At 43.2% G+C, this 16,853-nt stretch overlaps 1 protein-coding gene across 2 annotated transcripts in view; it reads right to left on the bottom strand.

Moving 5' to 3' along the window:
* nfatc1 (nuclear factor of activated T cells 1) overlaps positions 1-13,777 on the bottom strand; it is a 54,179-nt gene extending 40,402 nt beyond the window's left edge. For both annotated transcript variants that reach the window (XM_050034405.1, XM_050034406.1), the window contains exons 1-4: positions 13,401-13,777; positions 10,243-11,290; positions 9,733-9,892; positions 2,162-2,364 (exon numbers count right to left, since the gene is read on the bottom strand). In XM_050034405.1, the coding sequence (XP_049890362.1) occupies positions 2,162-2,364; positions 9,733-9,892; positions 10,243-11,290; positions 13,401-13,419 (1,430 nt within the window). In that variant the 5' untranslated portion in view covers positions 13,420-13,777. The remainder of the gene's footprint in view (positions 1-2,161; positions 2,365-9,732; positions 9,893-10,242; positions 11,291-13,400) is intronic.
* Positions 13,778-16,853: the final 3,076 nt, after the last annotated feature.

The raw sequence follows: 16,853 nt of genomic DNA, 5'->3' as shown, positions 1-16,853 counted from the left end.
AATATAATAATGCCCCTTTCTATACCACATAATAAAACATCTATATGTCAAACTGGAGGACATGTCAAAACGAATAAATCTCCCTCAAATCCCCTGTCTACACTGTAAGCCTTCTGGGGCGTGTCCCCCGTGAGAAAAGCGAAACCGTATCCTGAGGTGAAGTCGTTGTATAAGAGGAGCTTATGTGTTACATCCATTAAAACGCAGAGAAAGTGCTGACGCTAGCAGGCTGCTGCTGCTGCTGCTACTGCTGTCGGCAGCTCAGACACAAACCCCAGGTCCCTGTTAGCAGCCCAGAGCTTCCCCCAGTAATCTGATCTCGGAGGCTTATAAAACAGGAAAGCCACCCATCTGTGTACAGAGGGCAACACTTCACAACACACACACACACTTGTGGACACACACAGAAAACTAAACATCAGCAGCAAACTTTATATCTACAGATTTAGCTGTTTTTTTTGTTTGTTTGTTTTGTAGAAAAACAGTGATCTAACATGTTTTATGAGCCCAAGAGGAACAACATTCCTCCTGAAGAGGACCGGAAGGGTCCCTTAGTTGAAGTAAACTCCTTAAATTTGAGTTTAGAGATTTTCATGTAACAACAGTGATGCACATCTTTGCAGAGAAGCTGGTGTTTACAGCATTATGCATGCTCAATATTTCATGCCAGGACTTATTTCAAGGTCTTTTCAGAGTTCAAGTGCTAAGCCACTTTAGACAAGTTAAGCCTATGTTAACCAAGTTATGACTTGGTTGGGACTGCAAAGAACACAGCTTTGGTGAACATTCACATACACACAAAAGAGCATATTTGCTTATGTTAAATTTTGACTTAAGGACTGTATCAAAAGACTAAAAGGAAAACTGCTACCATAAAATGACCGTTTGTATATCAGTTAGTCCTGCTGAGTTACCTTGAATACCTGAATGCCTCCATAGAATTTGGCAAACATATTGATTTATTGGGGACCAGGATTAACAACAGCAAAGATATATCAAAACATCTGTTTATAGTTTACACTCTCACAAAACTCCTGTAGTATTATTCATTTGTTGTTTTCATTTATCCAATCATATGCTCAGTACTTCCTAAACACATTAATTTTTGCTAAAAACAAACAAACAAACAAACAAACAAACAAACAAACAAACAAACCTATTTTTGGACTGTGAATTTGAAGAGATCTCAGAGTCTTGAGTGAAATAGACTTCTCTCCAATAATTTGAGACTTACCTTGTTTTAAATGACTCAAGACCTGACTTGGACTTGTCTTAAATGACTTGAGACTTGATTTGGACTTAGCCTCATCAACTGGAATATAACTCTAGATGTATAAAACGTTTAACCATTTACCAGATTCACCACTTTTAACCTACACATTTAGAATTATTTCTAAAGGCCGTTACACACCAGCAACCTGGTGAAATACTCAATAATAATAATAATAATGATAATAATAATAATCAAAAAACCTTATACCGGGTGCGCTGCAAATTTGTGACAACTACTGGGATCCTTGTGACCCAGAGCGTGTGGCAGTCTGTACAGTAAGTTGTTGTATAGCCGAAGATACTGTGAGCTATTTTATTGAGTTTCCTCTTATCAAAATGCTGCGAGTGGTTTTGGTATGTGTTGCCTTTGTCAAGGTTGAAAAGAGTAATATTTACCATCTTAGTTTGGACTACAGAGCCTCCATGTTGTTGTTTTATAATTATCATAAGTATAGGCGCAACATGATTGGCTGATGCCTCTATTTGTGAAATGAAAGTTCAGAAAAATTGACCTTGTTCTGAGAAAAAAATTACATTGCTTATTGGTTGTGGAATATTCTTCTCTGTGAGAGTACTCATGACAGAAACAACAGTTCGAATGTGCCAATGAATTGGATGGAGAAACATTCCTGATGTGAGAAGGCCTTATTGTAAGTCTTTTGGGCCAGTCCAAGTCTCGAATCATTTAAGACAAGTCCACATCAGGTCTTGAATGGATCCAAACTTGACACCCGAGACAAATCTTAAATTACTTGAGATTTGACTTGTATTCTTCCCCTGAAGACTTAGAAATAACTCTTCATCCCGGTTTGAACCTACTGTGGACATGTGAACATATTTGAACCTGCTGTAGACGCCTTACTGGACGGGTACAGCCCCTGATACTCACATGGCCCGCATGTTGTTCTCTGGCAGCAGTGGGATCTCCAGGATCTTGGTGTTGTTGTGCAGGGCCTCGTGGCTCGGGGTAGACACAGTCTTCCCTGTGATGCGGTGGACCTGGTAGAAGGCGTGGGGCCTCAGTAGCCTGTCGTCAGCAGTGCCAATGAACAACTGCAGAGTGAGTGGCTCGCTTTCCATGTAGCCATGGAGCTAAGAGGGGAGAAGAGACAGTTGTGTTTAAGCATTCATGTCCCCTTCAAAAAAACATGCAGTTAAAGACTAACGCAGGTCTTTCAGAGGTCAGGCTCTCAGCATGATGGTTTTCAAACAAAGCACCCATTTAGGATCTTGTAATCACCCTTGTCATCTCCTTTAATTTACTACCAATGGCCTGTGTACACTTTCTCCATCAGTTCATGTCAGGCCTGCCAAGATGTTGATCCTACAGTAGCTGAAGGAGGCCGCCGCTGCCAGAGAGCAGAAAAACCACCTACGGCAAGCAGCGTTGTGATTTGTGACAAGACTAAGCTAATGTTTCAGAAAAGTCATGTCAGCCCCACCGAGCCTCGGCCAATCAGGGTCAAGAAAAACTCTCAGCAGTGACCCTGCTCTGATCTTTATCAGTAAAATGATCCCGGCACGATGGAGCTGGAGAGAAACGCTACTCGCTGGAAGTGGTGGGCTCGACTCAGAGCTTCTAAAGCACTCCCAGACCTCCATAGGTGTTGCTTGACAGGAGGCCTCCTGCCAGGATGACCTCAACCACCCAAACTGCAGAGTGCAGGCATGAGGCCCAAACCCACAGAGTGAAATCTGAGCACAGTAGCTACCACTGACACACTGTCTGAGAGTTATGTATGTTATCAATACAGCGCGATGGGGGATGAATTAGAGCAGAATACTTGGCCTTTTGACGTCAAAACAATCGCAGGCAACACAATGCGTGTGATAAGAAATTACAGGAATATAGTGCAGCATTAGATGTAAAGATTTTATTACAAATTGTTTATATTTAATGTTATTTGAGAGGTTAAAGTTGTCAAAATTGATTGTATGCTATATTTGGATATGGTAATATTGTAACTGCTGTCTTTCCCTGGTTTTAAAGGCTGCATTACAATAAATGAATGCACCAGACTGTCCTAGCTGTTCTGTTTGTTGCATTATTAATATTATTCTATCTACAAGGAGTTCACGTTCAAATTCACGCAGTAATAACTCAAAACTAAACTACACCTTATTGCAAAAAGAAACAGTATTCTTATCCTTAACTATAGCATATATAAAAATAAAACTGAACCAATCTGAATTTTTGAGTCAAAACTGGCCTGAGTGGGCAAAAAACTGGACATGTTCACATCACCATCCACAGACCATGTCAGTGTCAGTGTTACAGACGCAGATGCTGAACCCCGCCTAATTATACACCGCTGTGTATGAGATTGTCAGCTGAAGTGATCGTCAGGAAAATGTTGAAATGGAGACCACAGTTTTCACTTACACAAGAAGAGCACTCGAGGCGAGGAGTGCCCACAACAAGAGTGAAAAGCTCGGAGTGGGGAGGCACAACATGTGATTTGGAGGAGGATCCCTGTCAGGGTTAAGAGCCTGCAAAAGCCCTGTATATTTGTGTAAGGAAATGGGTTGCTGCCTAGCAATGCTGTTTATTTAGGCAGCAGGAAAGAGTGTGATGAAGTGAGGAAGCCCGCTCGCAAGGTTAGACGGTTCCTTTCAAAGTGTGATTACAAACAGATTATCTCCTTTGAATCATTATCAGCATGAAAGCAAACAGAAATAATCAAACCTGACAGAGTCATCTGAGTGATTTCAGCTGTTTCTGATCGTTTCCAAAAAGTACTGTTATCTTTCATTTTAAAACATAAAATTATCAAAGTGGCAATCTTAAAATCAAAGAACCGTTACGTTCTGTGATCTGAATCATCTGTTTTATGAAGCTGCTGCGGGAGACAACAGTTATGATTTGTTTGTGTAATTAAATCACTGTGATACCACTTCATGTAAACCCTCTGCTCCTCCACCCTGGCAGTTTGACATTGGCAATGCATCCACCCCTCCCTAGTTCATATTATCACCCACAAGAGGAATGCTGAGACTCCGGCTGCCCAGAGGAGGAGAGAGGGGTGAGGGCGACCGGGGCTCCCTCTCCATTCCTATTATTGACCCTCCCAGCTCTATAAGGATGATCACACACACATACAAAACCCCACACACACGGGCTGTGTTTGAATAGTCAGGAGAGGGATAGCTCAGCGTGACCGTCACGCTTTTTGCTCCACATGATGTTTGTTAATTGTACTTCAAAGCAACGAAAAGACACATGACTCCAAAATATTAATCTTCAAAAAGGCATTTCAAAATGGCTCTTAGTCTGGACGTGTTTTTCAGCAATGTGCTGATCATAAAAGCTGACAGAGGAAAAAAAAGAAGACCTCACAGACTTGAATAGGGGGTATTTCCTCTCCACTAAAGTACAGCATGAAACCGTGAGCATTAACTGCGGTGAGAACTGCACACAGCACTTCAGAGGGGCATACTTCAGTCTGCTGCTGGCGTAAGGGCGGGAGTGGTTGAGGCAGGCAGCAGCGATGGCATTGAAAAAGAACAGAAAATAGCCGACTGTGCTGTGTGCTGGATGCTGAAGAAAAAAAAGTGTACCACACAGAACAGGACCTTCCAGAATAAACTCTGTAAAGTCTGGGCAAGGTTTGAGTCAGAGGGGCGGCAAGACGAGCCGCAGAGGCTTCGTCAGCCAGCGTCCACACAGCAGAGGCTGCGGCGCTGTGTGCACCATGTAATCAGGAAGTCACAGAGATGGGGGCTGCCTTGTCTGAGGCTCCCTCCAACATCTCCATCAGAGCCTGCCAGAAACGTGTGTGGTTAAGTTGCTGCCGCCTCCGCAGGACGCAGCGCGCGATGATGTCAGCCGTACACACGGGAACTTTCCTAAACAAAGGGAAGTCTGTGTGGTTGGGGTGGTAGCTGGCGGAAAAGTAGGGGGGAGGTTTGGGTTTGGGTTTAAAGAGAACACACACTCTCTTTTTCAGCCGGGGTGAACCCAGACCTCTGTCATTAAATCATTAGCACCTTCTCATGGACAAATACACGCGTCCAGCACAGATGTGTGGCTGAAGCTGCAACATGCTGGATGGTACAACATGTTTTGGTTTCCAAATGTTGTATTCCACAATTCCATACAAATATAATATTCCTGTTTCCTTATTCCAATGCTGTTTCCTCAATGAAAAAAATATTTCACAACACTGTTAAATTTAACTTCAAAGCATTTTGAATAAGAAACAAAACAATCATTCTGTTGGATGAAACTATCCATTCTCAGCACTAACAGTACAGCCTGTACTATATACTTATTGTCATAGTATACTGTTTTTGCCACAACGTCCTCGTACCGAAACAACAGACTAGATTGTTAACAGTAACAGGAGCTATTTAACAATGTGAAACAGCCACAGTTTTGAACACATGGGTAACGTTCAGGGTTAGGCAACAAAACTACTTGATAAGTTTAGGAAAAGGTCATGGTTTGAGTTTACATAAGTATGTTTTTTTCATAACTTAAGTTACGTATACATGTAACTACTGTGCAGGAATGCATTTTATTGGCAGAGCCTATTTCTGAAAAATGTCTTAGCTTTATCACCCAGTTTAAAACATTTGCCAGAAAAGCAATAAAACAGTAACTGACTGTCATAAGTTCCATTACTTTGATGAAGCAATTAAAAAATAAAGTTATGTTCTATATTAAATTTTCACAGTTACTAGTAATCTATTAAATTTCAAAATTAACCTTTTCAACACTGCACATAATGTAAGTACATCCCCTTACGTAATCTAAGTACAAAAGTTAATTTACAAATATAAATTAAAAGAATTCAGTGTTGACATTTGGATTCACACGGGACACAAACACCTGTCTCCTGGGTAAAAGTCCTCTGTTTGACCCGTACATCCACCCCAACCTCCTCCCTACATGGACTGTTGCTCTTTGTACTATGTCACCCGTCATAATTACTATGACCAGAAGCTGCCACCCTATTTATAAATATAAATATGAGGTCGTAATCAGGCCCCAAGGAAGTGCGCTGGGCTTTGAAGCCAGTTTTCGTAGTGGCCAAACAGTGCAATTACACTGTCACATGGGAGAATTGTTCATATTGACTTACATGGCAAAAGAGACATCTGTAAATCAGTGGATACATTTTTTTGAGGATCACAACCCCCTGCGAAATGATTCGTTTCACCATCAGGACTGTAACCATTTGGTCTGATAACATTCAGAAAGTCTAGAAGAACCGCCCAATTGAATAATTTCTTCCCCATTCAAGTTAGCAGAGCATTTAAATGGAAGAAGCCAGCTCAGCCGGCTTCATGCGCCACTGAGCAACTTTTATAGGAATGACCGTGGCTGCACCTCCAACCCTGTATCCAGGTCTCTTTAGACATCCATGGTCATAATGCTGCAGACACAGACAACGTCACTACCAATGCTGCTGTTTAGTACAGAAAAGATCAGTGTATACAACAATTTTGTTGTAACAAGAAATTATTAATACTTATTTTATTGTTTTCCAAGATCTTCCTGCAGCTGTATCTACTGGGTCGGGCAAATATTATCAGCTAGTTTAGGCTAATTACAGATACTGTATATTGTATTAGTATGATTGAGATACTTTGGCAACAGTGTTGCAATTATATACTGTAGTTTGTCAACTAGAGAACTCTGACAAGTTTGCTTTTTAACTGTAAACTATGCTGCCCAATATGTTGATTAATATGTTTCTTGGTCACAAGTATTTTATAACAAATGAAAGGAATCCTCTTCAAAAATGTTGGTTGTAAGAAAAAAAAAGTGCACTAGCCAACATGTATTATCTGCAAAGTTAGACGATATTCAATATTGGTATCAGCATCAAAAATATTACCTTTTGGTAATTAAACCTGCATTATCTACTTTTTTGGCCACTTGGGGGAAGCACAAATAAGCTAAACCTACACTTTGTAGGGAACAGTGGCGTATTTACACACCAAGCAAACACAGAGTAACATTAATATTATTTAGTGTTGTATTTCAAGCCATCTGACAAATGTAGGTCCAGTTTTTACTCTTCTTTAGACTCTGTTTTGGTCTCCACCAACTCCTAAAGGGAATATTTGTCTCATTAGTTGTTAAATGCTCCACTATGCTCATGAGATAGTCACTTAATTTGTCTATCTGACTTTTGGTAGGTAGAGTACCCTACTAATAGTATAAGGTACACTCGTGAGTATACTTTGTTTTCCATTATTTTTGGTGTGAATACAGTAATTAACACAGATTTGTATAGAGTGAGTATGTGGTATGGAATTTGGACACAGTTTTTTTTGTCCTTAAAAAGGATGCTTAGCAATGTTAGCATCCCCCATTCAAACTAAGGGGCATGAAAAGCTAACTGCTCCTCTGTGGCAATAAGGAAAACTACTCATGCTAAAAAAGACATTTCATCAAAACTGAAAGCCAAACACAGAAAACTCTACCCCGTATGTGACGGATCTCTGGTTAACTTGTACTCTTATTGTAATGTATTAATAAAATGTCAAAGGGTATTAATTAAACTGACAGCCTGGCTAAGCACACACTCTGTCCGACTCCAAGCTGCAGAACCTTTATTTATTCAGAGACTGAGGTCAGCGGTGTGGAGTAATGGTTGGGGGACCAGATGGGTTTAAACCAAAACATATCTGCAGTTGTCCACATTTTCTTTTTTCTTTGGAGTCGACCACCAGAGCTACTGTGGTTAAAGCTCATGACTAAGCTCTTACTGGCCATGCTACATCACTTTGTAACTGTCTGCGCTGCACTCGACAACGCAATGGAAAAGTCTGACTCACCCTAGTCTGGACAGGAACTGACTGAGTGGACCGGTCTGTCTAATAGCATACCTATGGTATTCCATTCAGAAATGTGACATCTTTAAATAACATAACAGCCAGGCCATTAAACACATGTCGCCCCAATCTATTTTAACACATGAGGTAGAAAAAAAAACAGGGGGAAAGTGTTGAGGCGAGAAGTGACGAGGTAAGGAGAAGGAGTGAAAATGGGTTTAATGGCTGCACCGTGTGTTGGTCTAATCATCACAGGAAACCAAACAGTCTAGCTCAGTGGTTCTCAACATAAGGTTCGACGATGAATGTGAAAAAAATTTGGGTTTTTTTCGGTGATACAACATTCAGAGTCTGGGCTGGGATTTTCTGCACACGGCTCTTTCCTCTGATGTCACAAACCAGGATGTTCTCATGCACTGTGTTTAGATTATTCTACGAAAAGTAATTCTTACATACCCTTCGTAATCATGACTTAGTAATTCTTGCATAACCCACGTATTTTGGAAAGCTGCAATCATGTGACCAACATGCTGAAGGGAGTGAGGAGGGAGGTGATCCCGAGCAGTCCACATAAGGATGCAAGCTGGAGTGATGGATGGGTCACAAAACACAGGACTTTCCTCTGGGACTTTTCTCTGGAGACCGGTGTTCAGAACCATTTGACTTTGGGTTGTTTTAAGGTAACCATGTTTCTTTTCCTAACCCTAACCTCATTCTTGGGGCACTAATTTGTAGGATATCATACTGTTGTATGAGGATATGTTGTACTAAGCCAAAATGGCTGCATATAGTAGCGCTAGCCATGCTTACATTGCTAACAGCTCTAACAGTGCTAACAAAAGCAGCAGTGTTGACTGCAGTGTTAACTTGGGTGGGCGCTCTACTTCCGCAACAACATTATCAGGAGAGGGGAGTAAAGTGCAGCAGCGTTTAGCTACACTTTATTCTCTGGTCAGGGTGCCATTACTCCACTATTACCGAACTCAACGTGACATCACAAGATCGCAGCCATCTGTGTTTAAGGGAAAGGTTGTGTGTATTCTGTGGTCTGTATACTTCAAAATCTTGAGTGAGCTTCAGATTTTCATCCTTTCTGGTTAATTTCACAACCTTGAATTACATTTTGATTGGATAATATTGAGGCCTACATGGCGTTTGATTATTTTGGAGCTGGTGGTCAGCTCTGGTGAGCTGAGGCAAGATGTGAGAGAAAACTTGCCATGGTCGGCCTTGAATCATGCCTTTGGTTGTTTATGAAACCAATACCTTTGCGCTAGCTTAAAAAATGAGGTAGTATAAGTATGAGTACTTTAAACTGGCCATGCCTGAGTTTATAAGGAGCTTGTGAGTCGTCATACACCAGTCATCCAGCAGCTCTTTGGCATGTTGGTGTGTTGATTTCACAAAGAAAACACTCCTAATTTGCCGCCTTTCCAAGCAATTCTCTGCACTGCTACAAAAGGAACTAAAATAATCTCTCGGCCAAAGTTGGCTTCAAGACTATCTTTACATACCAAATAGGTTTTTGCTGCTATATTAATGTTTCAAATTTCACCACTCATATTTTTGCTTAATTCTTTTTCTTTTTTTTCTTGAAGTACTTGATTATTTTACCTCTAACAATATTCAAAAAGACTTTTTAAAAAAAAGGTGTAAAGCACTGGTTTAGCAAACCTGAACAACAGGGTGTCCTCCTGCCAGGGCCTTCACTGCTCCCCTACTGCCCTCCGTCTCATAGTGGGCTCGATGGTGGGACTTGGGCTGCACATCGATCTGCAGGCTGTATGGCCCTGAGCTGGACGGCAGCTGCCAGTCGAGAGCTGGCAGGGATGGGCTGTCAGGGCAAAAACATGTCCAACATGTCAACTTAGCAAAGAGGGAGGAGGGCTTATTTTAGATGCACTTATCGAGGTAGAATGTGCAGAATGTGAACACTGTGATGTGCCAGAGCTTGCGATAAACCTGCTATGAAATTACAAATATGTTCAAACTTACTGCTCGTCAAAGTAAAGTCTATGTATGGAGAACATTTCATATAATTGCCAAAAATAGTTAGCCTGTTTAAGTTTATGCTTTTATAAATTTTAAGCACACAAGCCATTCCCTTCAGGCTTTATTTCAGGTTTGAGTAAATCTTGTTAAAGGTGAAAATCTTCATCTGTAATTCTGCCATTCCTCACTTACCTGACATATTGCTTTGGCTTGGACCAGGAGTATGGGTGCTGTGGCACATCTAGGAACCCACCACAGTAGCCCTCCTTCTTTAAAGGCAGGCGATTGGAGGGGTGATCGTCCTGACAGAGCTCCCCTGGATTCAGCTCCTCACCTCCAGGCTCCAACTTCAGGCTGACAGTGGGGCTGTGCTCCAGGCTGGTTTTCCGGGCTTTAATGGGGATTCCCTCCCCAAGGTCGGCCACTCCATCTGTGGTCAAGGCATTGATGGCTGCCAGGATGGCTGAGTTGGTGTACTGGTTGGTGTTTGGCAGCCAGGTCTCTTCTGTTATACTGAGGCGAGGGGAGGTCTGCGGGGACACTCCAGGGGAGTGGTTGGGCGAGTATGGGTAGTGCTTGTGCGATGCCCCGCTGCCGTTAAAGCTGTACTTCCTCTTTGCACCACAAGGGGAGTTGGGCCTGGAGCCGCGCTGACCCATCCAGGTATCATCTGTCACACTTGTACGTGGGGAGGTGGAGGGGGAGTGGCGAGGGGAACCACCGGAGGTGCAGCCATCACCTGGCAGGGCGAGGGTGGAGCCCTTTGGGGACACAGAGGGCGACTGCCAGGGAGAGTTCTGGGGTGAGTTTTCATAGTTGTAGGAGAAGCTTGACTCATAGGAGGAGGCGTCGGAGTGGCAGCTGCGAGATGAGATGCTGCTGGCCGGGCTCAGGCAGCTGGGGTCACGATAACCATCTGCACTGGGGAGGGTCAGCGTCACTATAGAGTTGACTCGCTTAGCAACAGGAAGGTTGCTCTCCTCCACTTGGTCCTCAGGAAACTGACCGTAGGCTGTGATCTCGATACGAGGACTCTCCAGGGTTGGAGCCCCATTTGGGCGGATGCTTGAGGATGAATAGTAGCCGGCTGCTCTCATGTCATCCTGGGTGTCATAACTGTGAGACTCGGAGACAGAGACAGATATAGTGGGGCTGGACTGGAGGCTGTGGTACTGGGAGGGAAGGCAAGGGTTGCCCAGTGGGAGGGAGAGACTGACGTTTGGCGTGTAGCCATATGCATCTGGAAAGCAAACAGATTGACTTTGTTACCATGATAATCAAACACACATTCACTGGCTCGCTTACTGAGTAGGAGACAGCTGCCAAGTTGAGTCTTATGAGAGCTGTTGCAGAGGTGTTGCCTATAATGGCAAAAGAGCTGCTTCCTTACCAGATTTGGCCCTGGCTATTTCCCGATGCATGCAAGTTAAAGGGAAACTCTGATATTTTTCAACCTGGATCCTATTTCCCCATGTTTTGTGTTTAAGTGACTAATGGAGACAACAATTTGTGAAATTGGTCCAGTATTGAGAGAGGGCTGCAGCCACAGCAGTAAAAAGGGCTGCAATGTAACCACACGGGGCAATTGGCACTGTGAATTTATGTCCATTAAAAGTGCTTGTTTTTGCCACTGACAAGCCCAGGCTATAATTATGAGTGTCTGACAACATAACAGAAAGAACTCTATAGAGAAAAGACACACATTTTCCTTACATTTCAATCGATCTGGTCTTTGATTGTGTCTAACCAGGTCTCACTCGAGCAAGTTGAAGAGAGGAGTGTGTGGAGTTTGTTGTGTTGGAGTACAGAAAGCAACTCTTAGTGTTATCTGAAAGAGTTGTTCATGCTATGGCTGAATATGTGGCTGATTTCAACAGTCAGAGCAAGACTTTTCCCTGAACAAGTCTTGGTTACACACAATAACAAACAGACCGAATCAAGCTACAGTTAAGGATAAACTTCCCGGCAGGGTCCTTTCTGTGATGTTGTCAGAAACTTATAGTAAGAGTCTGAGCTTGTCAGCGGTAAAAACCAAGCACTTAAAGTCGACGTAAATTGACTGTGCCAAATGCCCTGTTTGGCTACATTGCAGCCTGTGTTGCCGCTCCCAGCTGCACGTCCTCTCTCTCAAAACTGGACCAACTTCAAAAACTATTGTTCCCATTAGTCACAAAAACATGGGAAAATAGGGTCCAGGTTGAAAAGCTCAAAAGTTTCCATTTGAAATTTAACGCCTTGTGTAATGGGGATCCCCAAAAGCACTAAGTGGCACGAAACATGTCTGAATGGCTCAGACTGCACAGAGCAAAGGTGGGGAGACACGAATAAAGGAGCCAAAAATAACTCCAGTCTAAAAATAACCAAAGGCGAAACCAGGTGTTTTTTTTCCACGTCACATTGCCAGATTTATGCCACTTAATGCACATGCTGCAGCCCATAAACTGTAACATTATGAAAACACACACTAATGCTTTTGTTGGCCAGTTTCGTGTTCCAGCAGCCATCGAAAATAAACACAGGAGGGACATGATTCGTTTATTTGCATGCTGTAAAGGTGCACGCTGTACCCAATCGGGAGGGAGCTTGTGGTCTCGTGCCAACGCTCCTGCTGGGTCATATGAAACTCTGCCTGTCTGTTGCGAAGGCTGAGGTCACAAACAGGGGGCAGGGAAGGGGGTGACATGGGAACAGGAGCTGTGGTTATATGGTGCATGAGGCTGGGCAAATGTGACCACAGTGGAGCACATTGATATGGATGGAGACGGCTGCTGCAGACAGACAGCCTGCAGTTACCACAGCTCCTGTCTGCTGTAAATTAAAGAGAATTAGGGGCCCCGCCATAAAGACTATGACATCAGTGCAGCACCATATGACTCCTCGTAATAAAAGAAAATGATGCTTATATTTAATGCTGCTTGCGGTGTGTGACACAGTAGCACTGAAATGTTTGCTTTCTATAATTAGACTGAATGAGCCTACAACAGGTAGCCTGGGGGGGCTGCGCCATCTAAATGCTGAACACCATCTGATTCACCCACAATTTTACCCACAATGCCATGTCAGTCATTAGCACAGGTTCACTTCTGACTATTTTGGGAACACTTTTTAGTCATGAGTGGCTCACAGCAGCAGAACCACGCCCACTTTGCCCAAATCATAGGGAGGGGCGCACACTGAATATCTCCACCACAGCTTTAATACTGTTACTGACTGTACTGCACTGAGGCTGAATACAGACATTCAACTGGTCAGAAAGTGCAGCTAAGACCCTCATTTAAGGAGTCAAATAATGATGAAAAGTTGAATTAAAAAAAGGAAAGCCTCCTGTTATAAATTAAAGTCAAACTCACCCTCTTCAGCAGATTTCATTTTCTTCTTTGCGCAGAGAGAAACGTGTGAGATTAAACTCTGAGTACAGCTGCAGATGGGAGCTTATCCATATAGCGGAGTTTATATATTCCACAGCTGTTGCTCTGGATCCTCTCTCGCTGTATCGCCGCAAACAAACAACAAGAAGGAGAAATAATAAAGTCAAAAGAGACTGTAACTGCTTCAAAAAAGGGGGAAACAAGTCGCATCCAAAAACGAAAACCCTATAAGAGATGCGAAAACTATTACAACTTGTGGAATAAGATCATGGCCGATGCAGACGCGTTCTCTTTGAAAAGCTATTTTCGTCGCTGTGTTGAGATATCTGACTCGGGGGATCCTGGCTCTGCTGGGTCGCTGTGACGCACTGCTCCGGCGCACAGAGGACTTCTGCGCTTTTAAACTCGGGGATCACCTCGGCGGCGGCGCACCGCCCCTCCACACAATGACGCATCTACACGCCCGACCACCAGATGGGTCCAATGGAGAGATCCTCTCCCTTTCTCTCTCTCTCTCACACACACACATACACACGCGCACACTGGGGTTTCCAGGAGTCAAAGGAGGCCAATTAGCGAAGCTGGCAGTGAAGCCTGAAGGCTCCGAGATGAGTAAAATAAGCCTCGCCACGGGAGAGCCACATGCAAAACCTCCAGTGATTGGAACAAACATCCTATACAGACCCAGCGCAGTTGAATATGAGGTATCCTTCCGAATATAAACAGTGGAATAAAGGTCCAGTGTTAAGGGTTTAGGGGGATATATTGGCAGATATGGAATATAATAAGAATGTTTTCTTTAGTTTATAATCACCTGAAAATAAGAACAGTTGTGTTTTCATTATCTTCATTAACATAGATATGTACATAGAGAACGGGTCCTCCTCTACAGTCTGCCATGTTGCACTGCCATGTTTCTACAGCAGCCCAGAACGGACAAATCAAACACTGACTCTAGAGAGGGAACATTTGTGTTTTTGTTGCAGTCATGGTAATCAGCAGCCCCTCTACGAGTACCGGAAAACACAGATTTGTAATGTGAAACTGCTTCATTCAGTGTTTTTACTGGTTTAAAACACAGGGTCTGTTTGTTTCAGAGGGGAAGTGACTACTATGGATTCTACTCCCAGTAAAAACCTCCTGAACGTCTGGGTCTAAAGTTATCAGTTAAAACGGGTGAGCAGCACACATGAGCAGGCATGAGGCTAGTGGCTTGTCTCTGATGTGCCAAACAGAGACACTGATTTCTAACATGAAACTGCTTTATTGAGTGGTTTTACCCGTTTCAATCACCTGGTCTGTTCATTTTAGAGATGAAGAGACCTTATTTCGGTTCCGGTAAAAACGTCCTAAATGTCTGGATCTTAAGTTCTCAGAGAAAAAGGTAAGCACATATCAGCAGATGCTGGGCAAGCAGGTAGTTAAACAGTGTGGGAGAAACACTGATTTGTAACATTAAACTGGTTTATTCAGTGTTTTGACCTATTTTAATGACCTGGTCCATTTGTCTTGGAGAGGAGGAGACCTCTGCAGATAATTCAGCTCCCAGTGAAAACCTCCTGAACAATAAACACTAAAGGTATCCTAACCGGGAGAAGTTTCAACTAGTTGCAACCTGCAGTCCTCACCTCTACATGTCTATAGATGCTCATAAATCCCCCAAAATCTTACACACTGTTCCTTTAAACCGACCCAGCATAGCATAAAACATTATGACTTGTTGGGTGGCAGATGTTAAACCCATGTCCCCATTATCCATTGACTGACTTAATGAGCATGAACAGCATTAATCTGCAGTTTCCACCCACTTTATCTACAGTATCTGTTCCCATTGGCATGATTCACAAAGGAGTCATCACTGTGCTGCTGCGAGACACTGCACATGGAATCTCCTAAATCAAGATTTATGTGCAGACTAATCCTCACCAGCATTTTTACATTAAACTGCTGCCATTTTCGCCCTGAAGGAGCCATTCATCAACGGCTGACGGATGTTCGGTTAAAGGCTGCTGGGTTTTCAGATCGCAGCAGATACAAGGGCAGGTGAGCTGAGGGAAACATGACAGAATGCTGCTTCACAAGACATATAAAACATAAAACTTCCTTCAGATGTTGCATGGGCGTCTCATGGGGTTTTGAAGATATTGCAAAGGCAAATAATTGCTTTCCACTTCCTCCTGACAGACTGCAACGTCTGCGGGGCACAAAACACATAATTATCCATACTTTCATAGAAGTACTATATAAAAATCAAGTCATATACCCGGTCATTTGACACGCTGAACTGAGAATCTTCATAAAGTTTTCCATAGGCCGCTCTCTGCGGTTGGTGTATACTTATTCAGCTTAGTCCCATGCAGGCAGGGTTGTTGCTATCTTTGGCAGGTCTGGACCTCTCAGCAGCTGGCAGCAGGCTCGTGGTTTCTGTGATGACAATAGTCACATGGCGGCTCTCGAAGAGTCTGTCCATCCCTGGAGGTGGGAAGCTACATTGCTGCACTACGGCACCTTATCAGCTAGCCCTAGTTGGTGGGATTCTTAGAGGTGGCGGGCTGAAGTGTCATGCCACTTCCACTCTCAGCCAGGGAGTGTTAGGGTGTGTCTTCATTTATGGGTCATAACTCCTCATTGTCTCATTCTACTTTATATTTGCAGTATGTTCCCTCTGGTGAGGTCATTTTTGTGATGAGCTTTTTTAAATTTCTTTTGGGGATTGTCCTTTGTGTAATTTCCCAGGCTTAGTGAATTGGGAATTGCACATCCAATTTTTCTTACGCAGGTGCATTTGGAGAGGCTCAATCTGTTAGTTAGATAAGGAGAATCCAGCAGACTGCTCTCACATTCATCTATTGAATCACCACCCCAAACTTGGTCCCTGCAGACTTTGCTCAGAGTTCTTTGTCAAAAAGACCAGAGATATCGTCTTAGCACCTTCCATGCTGATTTTATTTATAGGCGTCCCAGAAAAGGTCTTCAGCTTGGCAGGCATCTCGACTGGGATAATACTAAAACATCAGAGCGAGTTTTGTGGTGCCAAGGTTTAAGGTGCTAAGTGCACTGTAGAAAATCTTTTTTGATAGTATGCATGTTTTTGACCTCTTGCTGCATCTGTATCAGGTACAAACTACTTCCTAAACCCTGAGTATTCAACTGCTCGATTGTCTTCACAGTATTACTCTGTCCCTCCTCCCGGGATTTTAGTGATTGCTTTTAAAGAAACTGTTTCAGACATCAGCTCTTAATCCACATTTGACTCCATTGTGCAACAACATGGCATGCCTGCCCCACATCCAAAGCAATATTCCCTCCTCACCCACTGGGATCTCATTTTGGCCGAGCTCTCTCTCCAGCAGAGTATCTGAGGGAGTGACGGCACTTGTGAAATCCTAGCCGTCTGTTTCATCATGGGGACGTGGCTCGGTGGCTCCCCAGTCA

The sequence above is a fragment of the Epinephelus moara genome, chromosome 22, assembly GCF_006386435.1.
Source record: "Epinephelus moara isolate mb chromosome 22, YSFRI_EMoa_1.0, whole genome shotgun sequence".
Classification (NCBI taxonomy): Eukaryota; Metazoa; Chordata; class Actinopteri; order Perciformes; family Serranidae; genus Epinephelus; species Epinephelus moara.
This window is presented reverse-complemented; position numbering and strand designations above follow the sequence as displayed.